We start from the raw sequence: 22,167 nt of genomic DNA, 5'->3' as shown, positions 1-22,167 counted from the left end.
CAGCAGAAAAACAGGACTTCGGAAAAGTTCACACAGTCTAAAAAACACAGGAAAGATGCAAAACACAAACCAGGGTCTTCAAACCAGGCAAGCAAACAAACCACTTCATAGAATAGTATAGTGAAACACAAAGGTCCAGGGCTTTGCTGTTACCAACTTATATGACAGAGCCTTTGGCCACTGACAGTCATGAAGTTCAGCTCAGTTGCATTCTGGATTGGGCTGTATGTAGGCTTCCAGCATACAGCACCTATCAGCTCTTGCCCAAGCACAGAGCCCACAGTGAAGGTAAGAGCTGGCTCACACACCAAGGCAACAAACCTCTCCAAAAGCCACACAGCTTCTAGTGCCAAAGCAGCCACCACAAACATAGGTATTTTAACTGTCTTAAGACAACCCTATGCTCAATTCACTGGGTTTGAGCCATAATTAATAAAATCTATCTTGGGAGGGGGAAATAAAGCACAGTATCTCTTTACTGGTCAGCAAGCACTGATTTATGCCATGAAAGGTAATTTTAACTCAATAGACTTAGTGAAACAAGACTGTATGTTGCTATGTGAATTATAAGTCAATGGCTAAAGTAACTTGCTAATTGGTTATAACCTCCTATGCCAATAAAGTCATTCAGGCAGGATAAACCAGTGTTCTAAACTTGCCTTCTCAAGTTAGCTGCTACCTAACAATAGCTACCCTACTGCTCTGCTGTCCCATGCTAGCTTTCCACCATCACTCTCCTGTCTGCCATACAAAAGGGCAGCGAAGACTCCCGCCAACTCCAAGGACACCTTATCCAGCAAGATGGCAGGCACCATACTACCAATCTTACAGCGGGACACAGATACTGTTCTGGGAGTTGGGAGCATCCAACTTTGAAACCTGGCTCCCCCAAAATGCTTGGAAAGGTTTCTAGTCTACTCCATCCTAGAGAGCACATCTCCTCAACAAGCAGAAATTAACCACTTCTAGGGCTCTAATCCCTTCCAATTGTTCAGGAAATGGCCTCAAGTCACACCAGGGGAGGATTAGATTGACTATTAGGAAACATTTCTTCACCAAAGGGTTGTCAAGCACTGGAACAGGCTGCACAGGGAAGTTGCTGAGTCACCATCCCTGGAGGTATCTAAAAGACCTGTAGATGAGACACTCAGGGACATGGTGTAGTAGCCAACTTGGCAGTGCTGGGTTAAGGGCTGGACTCGATGATCTTCGTCTTTTCCAACCTAAACAATTCTATGATTTAAGCTGGCCTCAACTGCCTGCTCACACACACACACAGCTCAGCTCAGTGTGGCCCCAGAGCAGACCCCATGCAGCCAGCAAGTCGTTCTCCAACAGAAGCTGCTGTGGTTTCCCAGACAAGGTACTTCAGAACCAATTATTACTCTGCCTGTGCTCTGACTTAGCAAAGGAAATTGGTCTGGCAAAATAAAGGGAATAGAGACAATGAATGTTCAGATCTCTCATCCACCTACTCCACACTGCCTCCAAGTCCCGTAAGGCTACCAAGCCTTCAGGAGACTCAAAGTATCTACTCCTTTCTGTTTATGCTGGCTTTAATCTTAGAGCAGTTAAAATAATAAAAATAATTACCATGGAAAATTAATTGCACACAAGAGCATACACCCATCTATCCACTCTCCACCTTTGTCTGTTCCTTTATAAGACTGCATTCAGCATTTTACACCTCGAGGGATGGAAAGGATGCAAGCAAAGAGAAAACTGATGGGTTTGTTCCTAGCTTCCAATTGTGGATGTAGACCAAGCAAAGTACTTCAAACCTGCACTTCCATAATGGCCACATCACCTCTTTCACCTTCTCCACCCTCTTCCCAGACTTAAGCTTTCAAACCAAATTAAAGTTCTCAAGACACCCTTGTCTGAAGAGACCTTTTTAAATGCTAATGTTAACACGAAACCTAAGACTAGCTCCAAAAGCACCACACATGAGACCTACAAAGAACACTGACCCTTGGCACACACTGGCAGTGTAGAAGGTCAACACTGTTAAGTACTTTTGTTTCAGCACAAACCTTTCCTCCTCTGCAGCTGTGGGCAGGGTTTGATAACCATAGCACCTTTTAAATCCACAAGTACATTCTGATTTCCAAGATGTTTCTAGAAACTCTTCACTGCTGTATGGATTACTGCTGTACAAACCATCTATCAGTCACCTGAGACTAAGTGTCCTGTTTGTTTGCACCTTGGCTCCTGCAGAGGTCATTGGCAGTGGTATTTAAAGGTATTATTTCTAGCTCTATGATGCCACCACCTTTAAGTTCACCTTCCTGATAGAAGCAGCTTTTAAAAACAACTTGGCTATGTCATCTCTCCTCTTGCTTGTGGACATTCAGGTAACCTCAAACACAAGGCAAGGACAGAATGAGCTCTCACAGTGATGTCAAAGGTTTTGGCAGATGACCTGAGCTCTCTCCATCAGGGAGCATATTTGGGTCAGCCAACAAGGAAGTGGTGAAAGGGTCCCTGCAGAGCTTCCAAACCTCCATGAAAGCACAGCCCTATCATCGTATGTGCCCAACTGTGCACCATATATGCAGCTAAAAAGCTGAGCTAGGGTGGGGGGAAGTGTCACAGCAGTTTCCATTGGCTCCAGTAAGAGAGGGAAAATTTTTATATATATATATAACATATATATATATATATATAAAAGAAGCAATATCCCTAAGCTAAATATAGGAATGGAGAGGAATCAGACGTCAGTCACATTTACGTGAAGGATCTGACTCACTAAGTCAGCAGTAGCATGTCACTCCATGCAGCTCCCCCCACCTTTACTTCTGTCTTTTCTCCTACTGGCTTCACTCCTGCTCTTACCAAATCCCTTGTTCCTGGGTCTTTTTCTCTTCTCTTTGTCCTCCCATTTCCCTGCGCATCCCTCTGTTCTCAGCTGCCTTCCCCAGCTACCTCCTCCTTCCTCATCCTTCTTCAGCAAGCTAATAAAAACCAGATTTCTGCAGAAGCCAGTTTTCCTCTTTCCTTCCTCTGCGGGCTGCCCTGCCCTGCATGGGGTTTGGAGGAATTAAAAGCCTGTGATAGCATTTCTTTCCAAGTTATCCATCAACTCAGTGCTACCCTATCTTATGGGCCACATGACTAAAGGCAGAGTCCATGGGTCAAGTCCTCCTCTCCTAAATGAAGGCAGCCTATGTTATAAAGAGGATGCTGTACAGAGGAAAGAAAACTCCATTAAGACATCAAAACAAACGTTGGCTTTCTTTTTTTTTCCTCCCACAATATATTCCTTTCATGCTGCTGCAAAAATAAATGAAAAGAGCAAACAGTCCCTTCCCTTTGAATCCACTTCTCAATTTCTGGCTTACACTCTGCTCTCTATCCCCCCAAAAGCTATTCAAATGAGAGTGCAATAGCTTCCTACGCACTAAATGCATGAAAAAGAAAAAAAAAGACATTGATAAGAACAGAATCCTTTTTACACTGCACTGGTTGCCTAGGGAAGCTTGATCAGAGTGAAGCAGCATCTACAAAAGCTGGTGTCAATTTTCTATGTGGCAACTCTTTCTGCCAAAAAGCTTCTTTAATTCACAGCCGGTACTGGGAGTGGGTTAACAGAGAGAGGATGTGCACGCTATGCAACTGAATAAGTATTTTCATGCAAGTTATATTAATTAAATGCATGCTGAGAAGAAAGATGTATCTGTTGAGAGGTTAAGACTTGGGTGTTCTGCATGAGCAAAGAAGCCTTCAGAGCTCCCTGTACCAATCCATGACCAAGAAGACCAGGAAGGTGGGAGCCTGGGAGATACAGCTAAATTCATACTTCAGAAACCAGCACAGGCTAATGAAAAGCCATGAATACTGAGCAAGAATCCCACTGCGAAAAAGAAAGTGAGCAATACCTTTAGTGTCACTAGACTAATCCTGTAGGAACTTCTGACTGCCAAGCAGGGACACGTTTGATCTGTTTAAAGGCTGTGTGGCACCCTCAGCCTCCAGGAGTGGGAGCTCAAAGGCACCACAGAACAGACTTAGTCCAAAAACCACAAGAAAAAGCAGGCCAAACTCAAGTCCGTGCCTCAGAAGTTCTTGTCTCCAGAAGCCTAGGGAAGAACAGAGCAGATTTCTAAGATACTTGTCCAGACTATTTTCCCAGCCTCCAGAAATTTGACATTCAGAGATAGCTTAAGCCAGTGGGCACAAGAAGAGGGAGAGCAGCACAGGAAACTGAGTCTACAAGAAGGGAGAGCAGAACTGACAAGAAGGATTTGTAGGGCTAATCCCTAAAGGTACAAAGGAAGCCTCTGCTCTCTCCACCATTTCAGCCTCCTGAATTCACATCACTCATTGCATTGACATAGACCCCACTGAAGTTTCAGCTTTACCAGGAACACAGAGGAGAATCTCTGCATGAGTCCTCCTGCCTGCCTCCTACCAGAGCAGAGGTGCTGCCTGCCCACAGTGATTTCCAGCAGGTCCAGCTGACCTTACTGAACATATCCTTGGAAAACTCCACCTTACTATGGAAGCTTCCAATGCCAGGTTATTTCAAGGTCTCTTTTTAAGGGAGTAGAGCAGAAGAGAAGGATGATTTTTAAAACTGGCAACCCTCCTGACAGTGGGCAAACATAAGGCAGGGTGATGATTCAGGAAAACAAACTCAGACTTCATGCTTCATGGAAAGAGATGCAGGGACAAAAGACAGCCTGGGTCCTGTCTCCCACTGGGTGAGTTGTACACAGCCCTCCAGCAGCCACACTGGAGCCACAGATGCAGTGGCAGTGCCCTTGGGAGAGTGATGGCTTTTCAGAGAGCTTCACAATAAGGAGGCATCTTTTCTGGAAGGCAAAGGGCTAAGCCAGACAGATTGTGAAAGACTTGAGCAAGAAGCGCCTATGGGGAAAGCAGAGGGGAGAAAAGGGCTCAAAGGAAAACCACGGAATTTAAACCAGCTTATCAACTGGGAATCATTATAGTCGCAAGGAAGATGAAAATGATTCCAGTTAATTGTTTTGGCTCAAGGCTTCCTAGTCACCAGTGATTCAGCAGGAACTTCACCTTCAAAAGGTCCCAATTCCCTTCAACACTCCAAAGCCAGGAGAGAGAAATAAAAACCCTCACGGAAGAGAAACCAGGGATAAAACCGTGCCCAGCAGAACTGGGGACAGGCCATTTCACCTGCCTTGTGGAATACCCCATCTCTCCTCCAGCCTGCATCAAAGGTAGGCGGAACAATGAAGCCAAACCATGCAAAGCAGCATCTGCACATACACGCACCAAATTGCCTGTCAGCCTGCATGTCTGACAAGCTTTGAAGGATACAGGGCCCTGATGACAAACACATGTGCACACACACACATATGTAGGAATATGAACAGACACATGCATACATACAGCTCATGGCTGACTATAATACACATGCAAGAGTCCACATTTCTTTCTCCTTCTCTCCAAAACCACTCACCTCCCCAGGGGCAGGGAAGCAATGCCAGCAATACACCTACATGAAGCATTAAATCAACTGGGCTGGGAGCAGGAGTTGCAGAGCTACGTTTTATTTCAGCACTCTTGGCAAACACCCACTGAACACTGAAATGAGCAGCAGCCCTGGAGGCTAGAGTAATGGGCAGCTGATGACAGGAAGGCCGGAGGAATAAAAGGATCACTGAGACTGTTCATGACAAGAAAATGTGCTGATCAGTCAGACAGGAGACACTGAGAAGCAGTAGAAAAGGGAGCCTTGAGCAGAGCCTGGCTGGTCCTGGGTGTAACCAAGAGCTGGAACATGGCTGAAAATACGGACAGCTTTACATCAAGGCAGGAAATGCAACTTTCTCCAGTATGGATGCTACAGAATCACAGCATGCTATGTTAGTTCTTGACAAGAGACGTGTCTCCACGTGCTGAGGTCTCCTCCCAGAGTTATGTTCTCTTCTACAAGTAGAAGAGAACAGCTCTCCATCCTGACAGACTAAGCCAAGACACCTGCTTCAGGGATCTCTTGCTCCCCAGTTGTGCTCCACCTCTGTTCTTGCTCTCAAGAGCCAGTCCCTTTTCCATCAGTGTCGGGCTGACAGCCCCACGTTTGCCATTCTCAGCAGCAGGCTGCAAGCTTTGTCCTGAGCCTGGAAGGCCTCAGGCTTCCTGGGCTTGCACCCTTGCTCACTCTGAACTTTGCCTGACCTGCCTGCAGTTCTGATTTACTTGGTTGAGTTGTGACAGCAATTTCTGTAACCGACCAGGTACCTCTGGCTAGTTTGTTTTACTTCTGTTTCTCTTCATGGGATACACGTAACAGTAACAAGCAGTTATTTTATGTAGACTGAGGCACTTACAACTAACACAAGGATGTATAGGAAAGAAATGCAGGCATGGTGTGATAGCAGAGGCTTTGAGAAGTGGAGTTGCAGGGTGCAGTGCAAACGAGTACAGGCATGGCATGATAAGAGGGACGTGCTTGGCAGTGGAGACCTCACAGCTGTGAATAGCTCACCCATGGTCTGTTAAAGAAATACAGACCTGGAGCTGAGCAAAACAAGAGTTCAGGGGTAACAAAGAAAAAAATATCCAATATGCATGAAAGGCACTGTACATAGTGAGTTCAGAAGCACTGTGGAGCTGCAGACCAAATGAGATAGGGAAAGGTGTGAAAGTGTGTTAGCAAACATAAAAAACAGCCCAGGTGGACCTTGGAGTGAGGAAGAACGCAGCAACATCCCCACCATACTCCTCCCAGTGAAGGGCTACAAAGGCCAAAGATTTATGGTGTTACCCTCCAATGACTGACTTTAAGATCCAGAGGAGCAACACAAGGGTGAACACAAAGCCAGGAAAAACAAAGAGAAATGAAAAAATGTGTTACAGTTTTAGCTGCATTATCACAGTTAAGACCTCTTCTATATAGTATTCTATTGCATTATCAGTCTTTTTCTGTAATAATGCATAGTAGAGTAAAATGATTCTTGAATTACAGTGTAAGGATTCAGTTTTACCAACAATGAATTCTTGCCTTTTTTAATTTATAGAGACACACAGCCCATATATATATATATACACACATATATATACACACACACATCTTTGCCCCTAAAAAACAGTGAGTGTAACAACGCCCCAAGGGGAATGCCTCAGAGAAAAGAAAATGCACAGATCTAGGGGAAGAAGCAGCAATGAAAGACAAGTTGAAGAAAAAAAGAGGAGAAAGATATTTTAACCCCCCAGGCAAACAGCAGTTCAGAAAGGCAAGAAAGAGATAAAGAGAATCAAAGTTTATAATAAAATTCCTGCAGAATCATCAAATCTGCCACCAAGCACTGAGCAAATTCAGCTCTCCAGCCCAACTGTATAATGAAAAGATGGGAGCTCTGAAGGCACCTCCTGGGAACAAGCAGCTCCCTGCAGAGATGTGCAGACCCAGCTGGGCTGGAACAGGAACATCTTGCTCTACACTTCAGGTCTGCACCTGAAGTGCAGCTCCCACCATGCCACAAAGCCTCAAAAGCTGGGTGTCTTCCTTTAAAATCAAGTCCCAGAGGAAAAATATATTCTCCTTGAAGCAATTGGCCAACACCTCTGTTTCCAGCAGCAAATGCAGCCAGAGTATTCCCTCATTGTGCCTGAGCAGCTCAGGACTAGGGTGAAAGATCTGTACATCAAACTAATCATCTGGGGCAGAGGAACATGACAGCTCATGGCAGATGCCTCAGGGCTTTAACTGTTTTACTGTGAGCAAGCACTGTAGTCAATATTAGAGTGGCATCAATCAAAGGAGCAAAGCAAGTAGTAATACAATTTAGCTCTCTCCCTTTCTCATCTAATTAACCTTAGGAAGAAGCGGAGTGAGGCAGGTCTGTCTCCTAGCTCCCTCCCCACCACCATCTCCCTGGGGAGGATGGCCATGGGGGGGTAAGACACTGGGCAGGCTCCTCTGGTGCCCATTGACCTGTCGTTGATCTCTCCTGCGCTGGAGAGCAGACAGGCAAGAGCCCCCACTGCGGCAGAGAAACTGGAGCAGCTTTTCCCCTTGAATGCTTCAGTGAGCACAATCCTTGCTGCAGCTCTGGGAGAACATCAGAGACCAAGAAATGGAAACCCAAACCCGCACCTTGGAAAGCCTGGAGTTATGGAATCACCCGCTCAAACCGTCAGTTGTGTCCCTGCCAGGCATGGGCATAGCTCACAGATACCAGGGCCAGCAAGGAGGCAATAAAGCCTCATGCCAACCCTGCCTAATCCTGAGCCGTACCCAGCCAAGCTGGCAGATGCTGAAACAACGGACAGGGGAGAGCCCATTTCTCCCCATGGTTACTGTCACTGCCACAACTACAGGGAGCCTGCTGCAGCTCCTGGGCCCAAATGGCCAGAGCTCTTGCCAGCTTCCTGCTCCAGCCCCACCACTTCCCAGAGTGGGAACAGCTCAAATGTGGCCAGATTGGTAAAATTCAATTCTGCTTCTGTTATCATTTTAGAAGCCTTGTGACAGCTCTGGCTTTAACAGAAGATGAACATTCACTTCTGCTTTGCCTGTATCTCAGAATAACACAGAGCATTTTAAATGGACTAAATTTTTTCTTCAGTGTAGCTAATGAGCATCACTTGTCAGATCAAAAAGACAGCTTTCCTGGAAGGAGAGGCAGTCATGACAAAACTCAGTTTTGCTTCCTCATGTATCTACATGGTTTGTCAAAGAGAAACATTGCCAGGTTAGAGTCCAAGTCTAAGAAGCATTAAGTCAGCACTGTCAAAGCATAGCAACTGACACTGAAGGCAAGGAGCTGGCTGGTATCTGGTACTGGCTCTGTCAGTCCTGGATTGCCAGCAGAAAGACCCAGGTTCAGGTGCACAACAGGCCAGCACACACGTGCTGGTGCTGCAGAGAACAGCTTCCAGTGGAGGGGGACCAAGTCCCACATTTGCAATAGTCAGGGCATTTGTGGGCATGCTTGCAATAACCAGAATACACAGCCTCCTGGCACTTCTTAGCTACTCTAAGATGACACTCTTTCGCCTTTCACCTCTTGCCTTTTTGACACTGAGTGAAACACAAGACCATCTACAGTGCCACATCTTACAGGAAGAGGAACAGGACTGACGCGCTGTTCTTCACACCTAGTGATGGGCTATGTCCTTTGGACTGTATGTACTTCTTTTAACTTAAACTCTGTGATTTGTGTCAAGGTTGCCAGGAGACAGAGAGCCTGTTTTGTGATTCTGAGAAAGGGTGGAGCTCTGCTGAGGCGGCTGGTATCTCATTTTCATCCCAGACTTTGCTATTCAGTCCCCATTCCCCCCCTCTTTGCTCTTATGCAAGCTCAGGACTTGGCTCATGAGCAACTTGTGTTGCCACACTAAGGCGCTGGTTGCTAGGAGGTGTAACTGCTGAGGAGATACAGAGCAGGTAGAGAAGAGAGCAGGTTGCTACCTGCAGGTACACAGGCTTGCAGGCACTCCTGCTCAGTGTCATACCCCTCCTTTCTCAGGAAATGGCCAAACCCCCGGGGTTGCAGAGCTTCAAGCTGAGAAAAGCCCTACACGTTCCAAAACAGCCAAGGCAGCGTGAGCTTTACAACCACTCCTCTTCCCTGTTTCAGTAGCGTGCAATACCTTTCCAAACCTGTAAAAGCATCCCACTGACAGAGCTCTACCAGAGCGTTTAGCTCTGTTTTAAATAAAGGAGATGTGCTTACTCTCTCACTTCAGTTTCTTTGCACATAAACTGCAAGTGACCCTCACCACAGGGCTGCTTTCTTTTTTACCCTGTTTTTTAAATAGTGACTTCCCCTTAGTTCACACGCTGCAAAATGAGATCAAAGCACAAATTAACCGTCTACATGGGATTATTTCCAGTTTGCCTCTTCCCAATTTAAAGCTCAAATTGGTACAACTGGCGCAGTGAAAGACTGAGGACGATCAGCATTTCTCCTAATGAGGCAGGCTAAAGTCAAATACGACCAACATAATCATTAAACCAGCAACTGTTGTATCTATTCTGACAGGCATGATAACACTCTCCTGGTGAGGGAACTGGAATGGAAGCAGGAACAAGCATGTACTACATAGTTCTTAACATGGTTTGTCAGGCAACCTAAAGAGCAGCGAACAAATAGGACTCCTCCAAGCAGCCCTACCTTTCCCTGCTCACAGCCTCAGGAATCCAACACAGGGAAGCTTCAAGTGCTTCCTCTTTGTCACAAGAATTTTCATCGCAGCCTCACAAAGATAAAAGCATTCCCATTTCCCTGGTCTCACTTTCTTTGCCGCTAACATTTCTGGCAAAGGCAAGAATCCACACTAATATAATCATTCTTGAGGGCTCAGCCAGTACTTCTGGGCCCCCAGCAAACATTGCACAGGCACTGCATAGCGCCTGGACCTGCCACACCAGTTGTGTGAGGCAGTCTAGGGCTGAAGTCAACTAACCAGACATGCCCTACCACACCAAACTTCATTTAGAGCTCACTCACACCACTGCAGCATCATACGCAGGATGAAACCTCCTTCTCCAGGATTTCCATCACTGAACGTGAGAGCACATTCATGCTGCCTGCATGCACACTGCAGGCAAGGAGACTTCTTCTGTCCTGCAATTCATTCTTACACTAAAAAAAACATCCCCAGCTCCACTGTCAGTTAAGCACAAAAGCTGCTTATAGTTAAGACAATTGTGTGCCATGCCGTGGTTCTGCAGGGTCAGAGTTCAAAGGTATATAGTAATCCAAGAAATAGCATGTAAAAACTCTGCAAATGCATGACTGAAGAGATGCTTTTGCAAACTCCATCCTATTTCCTTCTACGAAACCATTCTGAGAGCATTTCTTTCCATCGATGTCCCATTCTGTTCTCTTCCCTCTGACAAGATCCGGCTTGCTTGGAGCTGGGTACACGTACAAAGGAGGACACAGAGGCAGTGAAGTCGGCAGCATCTGGTGTTCTTTACCTTAATCATATCTTTAACTTTCTGTGCATATACCTACCACATCACCTGAGCTCATGTCCCATGTGTGGAACCTGCTGTGGGACATTCATCAGGAGCAGCACCCTGCAGAGGCTCTTAGGGAGCAGCACATGTCTTTGTGGCCTCTACCACCTTAAGGGCTGGCTAGTATGTGATGCTGGGAGAAGAGCATCTGCACTAGCAAGGGTGAGGACTACTGTACAAGACAGAACATTTTAAGGTTTGGGTTTTTGTTTCCCCCTGCTCAAGTCACCTGTTTAATACCCAGCTCCTATTATCTACAGCTCTGTAAGGGACAAACTAGAAAACTGGTAGGTTTTATTTTTAGATAAAGGTGCAAGCTGGGAGAAGCAAAGTGATTTTCTCTTCCACCCAGTCCCGAGGCACACTAAAAATAGAGGGGAAAAAGTCTCAGTTCTCCATGCCCTACAATACATTGCCTCTCCCCCATTGCTGGCTTTTATCAGAAAAGTCTTTCTGTCCTTCAGACAAAATCTCACTATCATCCTAAGTACAGAACAATAGAATTCTGTTGAGACCCCACCTGGAGTACTGCTTCCAGCTCTGAAGTCCTCAGCAACAGAAAGACATGGACCTGTTGGAGAGGGCCCAGAGGATGGCCACAAAAATGATCAGAGGGATGGAGCACCTCTCCTGTGAGGAAAGGCTGAGAAAGTTGGGGTTGTTCAGCCTGGAGAAGAGAATGCTCCGAGGAGACCTTATTGCACCCTTTCAATATCCAAAGGGGACTTGTAAGAAAGATGGAGACAAACATTTTAGTAGGCCTTCTTGCAACAGGACAAGGTTTAATGGTCGTAAACTCTGAGAGGGTAAACTTACACTAGGTATAAGGGAGACAATTTATGATGAGGGTGGTGAGACACCGGCACAGGCTGCCCAGAGAGGTGGCAGATGCCCCATCCCTGGAAACATTCAAGGTCAGGTTGGACAGAGCTTGAAGATGTCCCTGCTCACTGAAGCGGGGAAATGGACTATTCTGATTCTCCTGCCCCCAACCCTGCAATTTTGAAGGTGGGGAGCGGAAGAAAGAATACAGTTTACCAGCCATCTCTGAACTGCTCAGCTCAAAGCAGGGCTGCCCATATCCCAGTGAAACACTCTCAGGCAATATGTCATGGGGAAAGGTACCTGCTCCCACTCACACACTCCCTCTCTCCACAAAATTCCCCGTGAACAAATCCATGAAGCCTTTCCCAAAATGTTTCACTGCAATTGAACCATTCCCATGAAAAATTTTCATTTCAGTCTAAATGTCCAAAACCATCTGGCAATCTGAACACAACAAGGCTCCTGTTGTGGCTTTTAGGGATTTGCTTTGGGGGGGGTTTGGTGGTTGGTTTATTAAACAAAGGGTCACCAGACTTCAACTTCAATTCATCCCCGAGCCCAGAGAGTGGGTACTGCCTGTCAGTGTGGGGGGGGTCCTCCCACTGGATGGGCTGCAAGCGGAAAGCACAGATTGCTGCCCCTCACTTGGAGCATTTACAGGGATAGTGAGATGCTGCAGTACACTCATATGCTGAGCAGGGATGCAGAGTCCAACCTTTCCCAAATGCCTGACAGAAAGGAGACAGCACATGAGCATGGGTGAACAAAGGCTTAGGAGGGGGTGCATAAAGGAAGCATTTGGGGAAAAAGGGCTCATATCATGTGGCTTCTGTGGAAAAACGGGATAAACAGGCATGCTGGTACCTGCTGGCTTGAGGGAGGATGTTGTATCAGACTTACTGCTGCTGTCAGATCCTCGAATAGTAACTGTGGGACAAAGCATCACATTTCATCTCTATTTGTCCCAACGCCTGTAGCAGCTGGTTACAGAACAGCAACCCACCCCCTTGTAACTTGAAGGCCGGATTAGTGCATGGCACTCTGGAGAAGTAACCAGAGATCCATGTACTGCAAAACAACAGCTTGTCCCAAAGGGAGCTGGCAGCACCAAATATCAGCACCGCCCTAACTAGTTTTTCAATACCAAATGTGACACAAGGCACAAAGTCACACAGAGACTGAAGCCAAGCATCCCACAAGATTCCCACTGTCCACAAGAGGTGCAACCTACTCCACCTCTGGCAAAGATGCCTTAACCAGCAGCTGAGCTCTCAAGAGTGAAGGGCTCACACTCCCAGAACCTTTCCTCCAGCAGCCTGACAGCATCCTGATGCTGCAGTGTCAGTGCATGCAGCATAGACAGCAGCACTGCTGGCAGAGGCTTGACAAAGTCTCCCTGTGGTTCAGTAATAAGCTTTCCTGCCCAGCTATTTTGAGGTTTTGTCCTACTTTTCTCCCTTCTCTGCTGGGTTTGCTGCAGGTTTGCAGCTTCGCGGCCATCTCATTATTTAAGATCTTACCTACTGTTATGTCCTCAGTCTGTTGCAGGTAAAGATTTTAAATTAATTAGACAAGGCATCAAAAGCCCCCACACACACTAACACACACTGATGGAAACTGCCTGAAAGTCAATTTGACTGGCTTGACTCCATCTGCTAAGGACTTAAACCAGGGGAGTTTCCCCACAGCTCTAGGTGATCACTGGTATCACTTTGTTTGCTTCTTCACCTCCTTCTCTGCCAAACCAAGTGAGATTACAGCTGAACTGGATCAGTACACAAGGTCTTAGCAAACAACTCTACTTTCTAGATGCAGTTTTATTACACAGACATGGATTCAATATGGAAGAGTCTCCAGCACTCATAAAAAGGGAGACCGAGCTAAAACCAATGTACGAATTCTTCCCTAGATGTACATGGAAACAGCTCAGATGGGTAAGACTACACCTATTCCATTAGGCAGGGCTTTTTCTGTCTGAAGTGAATGAGGGAGATTCAGGACTGAACCCAGCTGCTACCATAATGAGAAGAGGGCAATTACTCCAGGACTGCATGACTGTTACCTGTGAATCTCACAGGCCAACAGCAAGAGTGCAAGAGAACAGCCACAGCCCCCTTAAATGCACCTCTGCAAATTCAAGTATCAAAGTTATGATTCTTTGGCCTGAGAACAAAGCACTGTTGCCAAGGGGATCTCTATTCTCTTGTTCCAAGTATAAAGAGTTTGTTCACTTGCCAGAAACTAAGACTGCATTAGCCTTCCTCAGCCCATCCTCCCTGTCTAATCAGCATTAATAAAAGAAAGGAATGAGAGGAAGTATTTTACACTTCAGGTCTCCATGCCTTAGTGCAGATATGCTCCTCTTCCCCCACTGCAAATCTCAGACAGGGATATTTGTGAAATTAAGTATCCCTGCTCCTTTCTGAGAAATCTGCTATTGCTGAGGAAGGGGAAGGAAGGGTTTGGCTACTTTTCATCAGCTCTTTGGTCACTGAACCACAGATGAGAGCTTCTCTTCATTTTAGAATAGGTTTCTACAGTCTACAACACCACAAGATGCTCCTTTAGAAAAGGACATACAAAGAAGGCCCAGAAATTCTTCTTCTGAGGTTTGGGTAAGGTAAACTTGAAGGAGCCAGCACCAGCAAACTGAATTTATCTACTAGCAACCCAGCAGTTCGAGTATTTCCATGTCCCTGTAACCCATTCAAGCTGCATTTGGGATACAGCCCAACAGCACTGCATTTACGCTAGGGGAAAAGTATTGAAGAACTGTACCTCCGCAGAGCAGCAGAACTTTGCACAAACTGCATACATACCAAAAGATGCATGGACACTATGAAGAACTGGATTCCTTCTGTGTATCTACAGCTTCCTAAAGGCAACTACCACTGTAGTGTCCAACCAAAGTGATCAATCAGTAAAGAGAATCATGCAATCGTAGAATCACAGATTGGTTTGGGTTGAAGGGACCTTGAAGCTCATCCAGTTCAAACCCCTGCCATGGGCAGGGACACCTTCCACTAGACCAGGTTGCTCCAAGTCCCATCCAACCTGGCCTTCAACACTGCCAGGGATGGGGCATCCAAGAAAAAGAAAATACACTCTGAAATAAGGCAGGAATACTTGTCAAGTTACAAATTAGGATTTCACTGCCCACACAGCCACCAATTCTGACCTGCCCACAGTGGTCATAAAGTCTTGACCGACTGAAGTTCAGAATTGCATTTTGCCTCATTTGCTGGCAGTAATCTACTAGATCTGCCTCTCACAATTCATTTCTGTACCCACTGACTAAAACCTTCCACTTTAAAGAGGAAAGAAAGAGAAAGGCAGCATCATGTCTGGTAAAGATACACAATGTTCATCCTAAATGTTATTCTTCCATTGTGGGTTATATGTAGCTTAAGGTAAAGGGAAATTGTTCTAGGATGATAATCTATTATGTTACGCAGTAATCTATATGTAATGATGGAAAATGATGATTAAAACTTTCCAAGAGACTCCACATGTGGATGGGCTGGAAGCCACTTAGCCTTACAGCCTATCTACTGGAACTGGAAAGAGGTATTTGGGAGCAAACCAACAACCACTTCTGGAAAAGAAAAATCCTCACTCTTTCAGCTCCCAGAGGGATTTACCACTCAATTATGTGAGACAGCTCCACACGTGCTGAGCAGACTCCTGGCTGGATTAAAACCAATTCACTCATTTCCCGCTGTGCTCATCCCCTTCCTCCCTTCGCTGTGACACAGACCATGGTTGCTGCCCTGACAGTGCAGGACCCGACGCTCACCTCCCTGGATCACTGGACAGGGAGCCAGGAGGGGGATGACTCAAAAGGGTTGACAGAGTTAAGAGGCTTCCACTCAGTACTGCAAATCAGCCAAGGACGAGGGATGGAACAAGAGGGAGACATGGTGAAACAAAAGGAGCTTGCAGCTCGATTCTGCTGAGGCACAGGTTGGCACACAAGAAGCTGCTGCACTGACATCCAACAAGCACAGCATAGTAAGAAGAAGATTTGAGCTGGCAGCTGGGCAGTCTTATGATTTTGGACACATCATACCACTATTCCCTTCTGAATACTAGTTGCCCTACCTCAAAACATACCTCAAGGTCATAAAGCTGAAGGAAGAACAAGTGTAGCTCTTAACAAGATCTTGCAGCAAAAAGCAGCAGGCGAAAAGACTTAATATCTTTGTCTTACCTTGGATTGTGTAGTGCCCTTTTTTATCATCTCTCCCTATCTACAAACAAGGGTGATTCATTCTGCAACGGTACAGAACATGGGGGCATCCAAATCATTTCTTCAGCAAGCGTACTTTGCATACACAAGGCTGGCTATGTCTGTACTGACTACAGTAACCCCTAAGAAACCCCAAAAAACTCATCTCACTATGTTTCAGAGAGGATTCATTATATTAAAAAACTAAATACATTCACCATATATAAGTTCACTATATTAATACCTTTAGCTGGAGTTGCAGCATGTATAGAGCTATACTTGACAGCTGAAGGATGGGAAGACTATGCATGTCAAAACCAATCAACTCATCACACATGCTATGTATCAAACACCAATTTTCCCAGCAAGAAAAAGTAATGTGGAAAACCCCTGAATTCTATCAGAGTGCTTAGGAACTGATAAGTAAAGCTAGAGAGAAGTTTAAGCTGGTCAGAACCTAAGAGAATAGTGTTTAAATGACATTACACACTGAACTTCAGCACACTGAAGCACTATGTTTCTGCTCCTACGGAAGAAAAAGCAGAGGCTGCTCCCTCAAGCAGGCAAATACCTCACATGAAGACAAGGTTCCCAACCAGCTCATAACCAACTGAGAGCCAAGGGAAGAAGAATATAGAGAAGCAAAATAAATTGGTCAGTCATAGCAAACTACAGGGCTTAAAAAACAAGAGCACACAGAACCCCCAAATCAAAACCAGATAAGCTGACTCAAACTATCTGAGCAGCTGGTATAGAATTTAAATGGACAGACATTTTGCCATCCCCCTTATTTTTTTCCTGTTTTAATGCTAGTTATCCTCAGTGGACTTCCTGAGCTTTGTTTCTCTCCTTGTTTCTAGGGAACAGAACCTCAACCAGCTACTGCAAAAAAAAGGGGAATAAACCTTATGAGAGAAGGTCGGGGAACAAGCAAAGGGAGGGGAAACTGGAAGGAAAGGAGAGCAGAGCATTGGTCCTGCCACACGAAGTAAAATATTAAGTACATTTCTGTCCCCCTCACTCCTCCCACAAGATTTTGTTACTCTCTGCATAACCCTAAACAGAGATTAAATTAAGCAACTTTGGGTTTATTTCACTTGCCAGCACAAGGACAGGTGAGTGCAGGCAGCAGATAAGACCTTCAGAGATGTAATTTTCTCTCCTGTAAAATCTTATCTCCCAGGACAACAACCTTACATAGAAATAATGACCTAGAGCATCTGCAGCACTCGAGTGCCTTTAGCCTTTATGGCAGATATGAAGAAAAGGCCTCCTATAACACAAGCATCCCACCAAAACAGTACCAGGGTCAGCAAAGCTACTGTCACACATGGCTGGACAGAAAGCCTCAATTAGGGTCAAAGAAAAGAAAGAATAAAAGGTTCAAAAGCCAGTGAGAAGGAACTAATTATGTAACACTTGGCTCTTTGGCACGACTGTGCAGTTGGAATTCATTACACTGGGAACTGCTTCCTTCAGGAGATTCAGAAACTTGAGGAAAGAGAAAATTCAGGAATAGCATTGCTAGGGTTTGGGTGATTTTTTAATGATTTTAGGCAAAACAGAGACCAGAGTTAAGATTCTGCTCAAAGAACACCAGAGCTTCCCATGCGCAAGTTCTCACTCCCATAGTTATTTGTATGCCTAGTGTGGATGAAGCCAGGATGCCTGGGGCAACTGTTTTGATCTCAACCAAATGAATCTTGGTATGTTGAAAGTGCTCTTAGGAAAATACAGAGTTGTTACGTAAATTCAGCTTTTGGGGATAGGACAGACTGGAGGAGCAAAGTATCTGCATGTCAGGATTGTGAAACCTCAAAACATGAGCAGAATATCCTCAACACATGAGGAAATCACTGGAATACCCGGAGCACAGCTAAAGTTGGACATTCAAGCTGCATGGACAGGTCATGAACCAGCTGTGCATGAGCCATTACCACTCTGCTACATCAGCCTCATGTAAGAAGCTTCGGTGACCAGAACATTCAAACAAATAGAAACAAAACCAAACAACATAAAGGCGATGTAACAGAATTGCCAGGATTCTTGCAAATCAAGAGAAATTCGGTGGGAATGAGAACGGAAAAAAAAAATCCAGCAGACTCAAACTGAACTTGCATCGACTTAGTGAGGTCTGCACCCGTGCCCCCTCATGTTTTGACTTCTTAACTAGCGCTAGTTTTGTCACAGATTATCTTGACTGCAGCAAATCACAGCAGCATCACAAAACAGGCAGGATGTGGCACAAAAGCAGCAAGTCACATAAGCCATTAAGCTGCTACAGCACACATCTGGTATACTCCATAGGTTTCCTAGCCAGGCCATGAGATGCTACCACCACCAAGTAAGAACAGGAATTCCTTGGTAAGGCCCTAAGGAATCATGTAACCTTTTAATTACCCAAAAGAATTCTCAGGTGTCCTCATGCTTAATTAAATCAATATTAGGCATGCACAAGTTCATTACAGGACATCACTATTAACAAAACGAATATATCTTTAGCCATGCAAGAGCCGAAAACATCTGTTTACTGCACTTGTTTTCTTCTCTCTCCTTGAACTCTTTAAGCATGAACATATTCAGTGTCACAAAAGATGCAGAGGAATAGGCAACACACATTGGAATGTATTTGTCTGGCTCCAAGGAGTTCAAGCATAAAGGATGCTGTCAAGTGCAGATGTGAATCTGCAGTTAACAGAGTGCCCACTGACAGAAAAAAGAAGCACTGAGCAGAAATTAAAACACATGAAATCCCATTTGAACACAAAGGAAAAGTGAATGAAAACAAACACCCCACCTTTTTATTGCTTGGTTGCTTTTCATTTGTTGGGGGTTTTGGTTTGGTTTTGTTACTGGGAGAGTAGTCAGACACTGGAACATGCTGCCCAGAGAGGCTGTGAGGTCTCCATCTTTGGAGATATTCAGAAGCTGGTCCTTGGCAACCTGCTCTACATGACCCTGCTTGAGCATGGGGATTGGTCTAGATGATCTCAAGAGGTTCCCCCCAAACACACTGATGCTGTGAACCAGGATATCACCAGGATGGACAAAAATTTCTAGCCAGTTCTACTGACCGAATCTCTCCTTTTGGCCACAAGCACAGAATCCGTAAGTACTGCTAGCCTCTTTCTTGTACGCTTGCAAACACCTATAATTGTTGTGGAAGTTTTTTTCTTCTTATTCCAGCTTTCACATCTTAAGAGTACGTCAATACAGCACCACTTGGAGATACCACCCTTCCTCTTCTCCTTTAGCTTGTTGACCACCAGAATAAACAAGCTCAGAGGAAGAGCCAAGCTTATATGAACTTCTGCAACCAAGCTAGCTGGTATCCCCACATAGTGCTACAGTAAGTAGTGAAGGCTTTTCTTGAAGAGTCTCTCTTCTGTCTTCCCAATCTGTTCTCACCACAGTATTGTATCTTTTCATCTAAGACGTAGATATACAACAGCCATGCTTCCACTAGCAGGGTAAAATATTTTTCCTCCCCAGCTTTTTCAAAATGCCATCCATTATGAGACCTCTGCAGGGCTACATTCTTTCAGACAAGTCCCATCCCACAGACCAGCAACTCTGATCTGCTCTGCTCCTCCATGGACATGTACCCTCTGAGTGAGCTCTACCTTCAGCAAGATCAGGATCTGGCCCCAGATGTCTATGATTTTGCTAAACGTGCAGCTCACAAAGCCACCTCTCCAGTCCTCAGCTATCTCCCTCTAGGTAGCTCTTTTGCTGTCCATCAGGTTCTCCTGGATAGATCTATTTGGACTTAGACTGCAGTTGATAGATGTGCTGCAATCCAGAGAACGCACTTACAAGGTGCTGTCAGCCTGAAATCCTTCTCCGCATTTGGATGAGGAACACGGCAAGTCATAAGTTGCAGGACATATACACGAAGGCTTTTGCCAATCCATTGGAAGTATCACCTGTTCCATTAGGTACTCGCTGGCTTGAGAATCACATGGAGTTATGTTTAAGTTCACCACAATGCATTTAACTCCCAGCTTAGAGCAAGAAGAAGGAGAGTGGTTCCATTAAAAGGAATCCCATTAAAACTTGACAGGTAAAATGGAATCCCTCTCCATTTCCAATTACATTAACGGTGCCAAGTCTCATCATTCTCTAGTGTTAAAAGACTAAAGAACAGTAAATAGCCCCTCTGCTAGAAGACCATAGTGGAAACACCCTGAATGTTCATGTTGATGAATCAGTCCTGGTTGATCTTAGCTTTGAAGAACATGGTTAGTGACTCACCCTGCTGGATAAGCAACGAGGCCGGTTTTGGGGTCGCAGGCCAGTCCTCTGCCTCCCGACACAGTTATCCCCAACACCTTCTCCAAAGTCACCTAGTGCATATGAAAAAGAAAACAAGAAGTATTATGAAACATAAGTGCAGTTCAAATGGACCCATACACAGATGCTGATGATCTAGCTCACACTGGCACTGGTAAGAGTTGCAGCACCTAGAAATTCACTGACAAGCACGCAGGTACAGAAGCAAGTTTTCAACACAGGCACAGTAAAATTGCTGGGGTATAGAGCGGAGTCACCAATCCACTGACTACTTTGTGTCAGGGCATTGCAAAGCATTGCAAAGACAGGATTTCAAGGAGCAGAAAGTACTGGTGAAAAGCTGGGATGCACGTTTGCTGCCCACTGATTCCCATCCGTCCCAGCAAGAGCACCAAGCCACTTATTCTGCAGAGCTCTTTCCCAAAAATCATTTCCAGGTTGACCCATTCTCTTTATTCTCCTCCATCCAGTGGTAGGTGGCTCAGCCTGGTTCCAGCCAGAACTGAACAGTCAACTTTTCCCACAGTGCTTGAATTGGAAACCACATCCATTGGACCAGGGCATCCCTCCCCAAGAATCTCAAGACAGAACAGTTTACATGACTGGGTTCGCAAGCCTGCATACCAGTGACCCATGCAAGAGCTGTAATACAAAATGCTTGCTTTCCCCCTGAGCAAAGATCTCAACTATTTTTAGGAAGAGAAATAAAACTGGGAAGAGCTACTTGGAAGATACAATGATTCATAGCCAGGCCTCTGTGCAAGATGCTGGGAAAAGCAAAAGGGGAAGGAAGGGCAACAGATGGACACAGCACAATAGTTTGGGGAGTGTTCCCTGGCAGGGAAAGCATCAGAATTTAGCAATTAATCCAAAGCAAAAGGTTGCAGTGAGATTACACAGAATCTAGTTTGTGGCATAAAAGGATTCAATCTCTGAGCACAAACCAGTTCCCAGCCCTGGAGTTGTTTTGACCAATGTGAAATGGTTCTCTTTCCTTTACATTTGCACAGCTTTATTTTATTTATCATATATTTGATGCATACATTCCTCATCAGCATTGCTGTCCCTGCCAAACTCAAGGATTTTTACTGGGTCACAGTCTTGTGTTTTTAATTATTATCATTTAAGTTACATTTGGTTAAGGCCTTACGGGCATGGACGCGGCAGAAGAAGTCACTATTGTAATAATTACTACTATCTTTAATAGCTGCCCTGAAGACTAACATCTTGTATTTATACCAATGTGGTGCACAAAAGGAAGGGGCAGGGCAGGTTTCCCACGCCACCCTGACCACACAGCTCACCAGGGCTGAGGAATTCAGCTGTAGGATGAAGAAGTAAGGCCTCACTGAGCTCATGGCCCAGGTTACTAGAGAGGCTGACAGAAGTAACCCCATACATAGAACTATTCAACAGGCAAAGCAGGGCTGAGGTGCCACCACTTGAAGTGAGCCATCCATGCTTCAGCCAGCTCAAATTTGGCCTCCCTTCAAACCAGTAACATGGAAAGCGGAAGATTTCATATCCCAGTCTCTGGAACAACTAGGTCTTTTTGCTTTCCTTTTAGTAATAATATACTTCAGATACTTCAAGACAGTAAGAGCACACCAAATTGTCCCCTTCCCTTGCAAAATGAGTATCTCTGGACACATGGCTTTTACAAAACTCCGCTGCATTTTTATTATGTATAAGAACATACAATTAAAATGCATTTACAAATCCACCGGTATGGAAAGAAAACAGTTTTGTTCCAACTTAATGTTGGAACAAAAATGCGGGGGGAAGGAGTGAGGAATGCTAGGAGGGTATCTGCTCTTCCAGGCTTGTTCAGAATGCTTCAAAACACATTTACTTTTAAAGCAGCCTC

General features: G+C 45.2%; 1 protein-coding gene across 5 annotated transcripts in view; it reads right to left on the bottom strand.

Annotated features, from left to right (window-relative positions):
- The window catches only part of MAPKBP1 (mitogen-activated protein kinase binding protein 1), a 96,122-nt gene that overhangs the window by 46,840 nt on the left and 27,115 nt on the right, over window positions 1–22,167 (bottom strand). For all 5 annotated transcript variants that reach the window (XM_061343798.1, XM_061343800.1, XM_061343802.1 and 2 more), the window contains exon 3: window positions 20,262–20,353. In XM_061343798.1, the coding sequence (XP_061199782.1) occupies window positions 20,262–20,353 (92 nt within the window). The remainder of the gene's footprint in view (window positions 1–20,261; window positions 20,354–22,167) is intronic.

The sequence above is a fragment of the Neopsephotus bourkii genome, unplaced genomic scaffold, assembly GCF_033783945.1.
Source record: "Neopsephotus bourkii isolate Nb327-2 ecotype Australia unplaced genomic scaffold, CSIRO-AGI_Nbou_v1 NB_1825, whole genome shotgun sequence".
Lineage (NCBI taxonomy): Eukaryota > Metazoa > Chordata > Aves > Psittaciformes > Psittacidae > Neopsephotus > Neopsephotus bourkii.
This window is presented reverse-complemented; position numbering and strand designations above follow the sequence as displayed.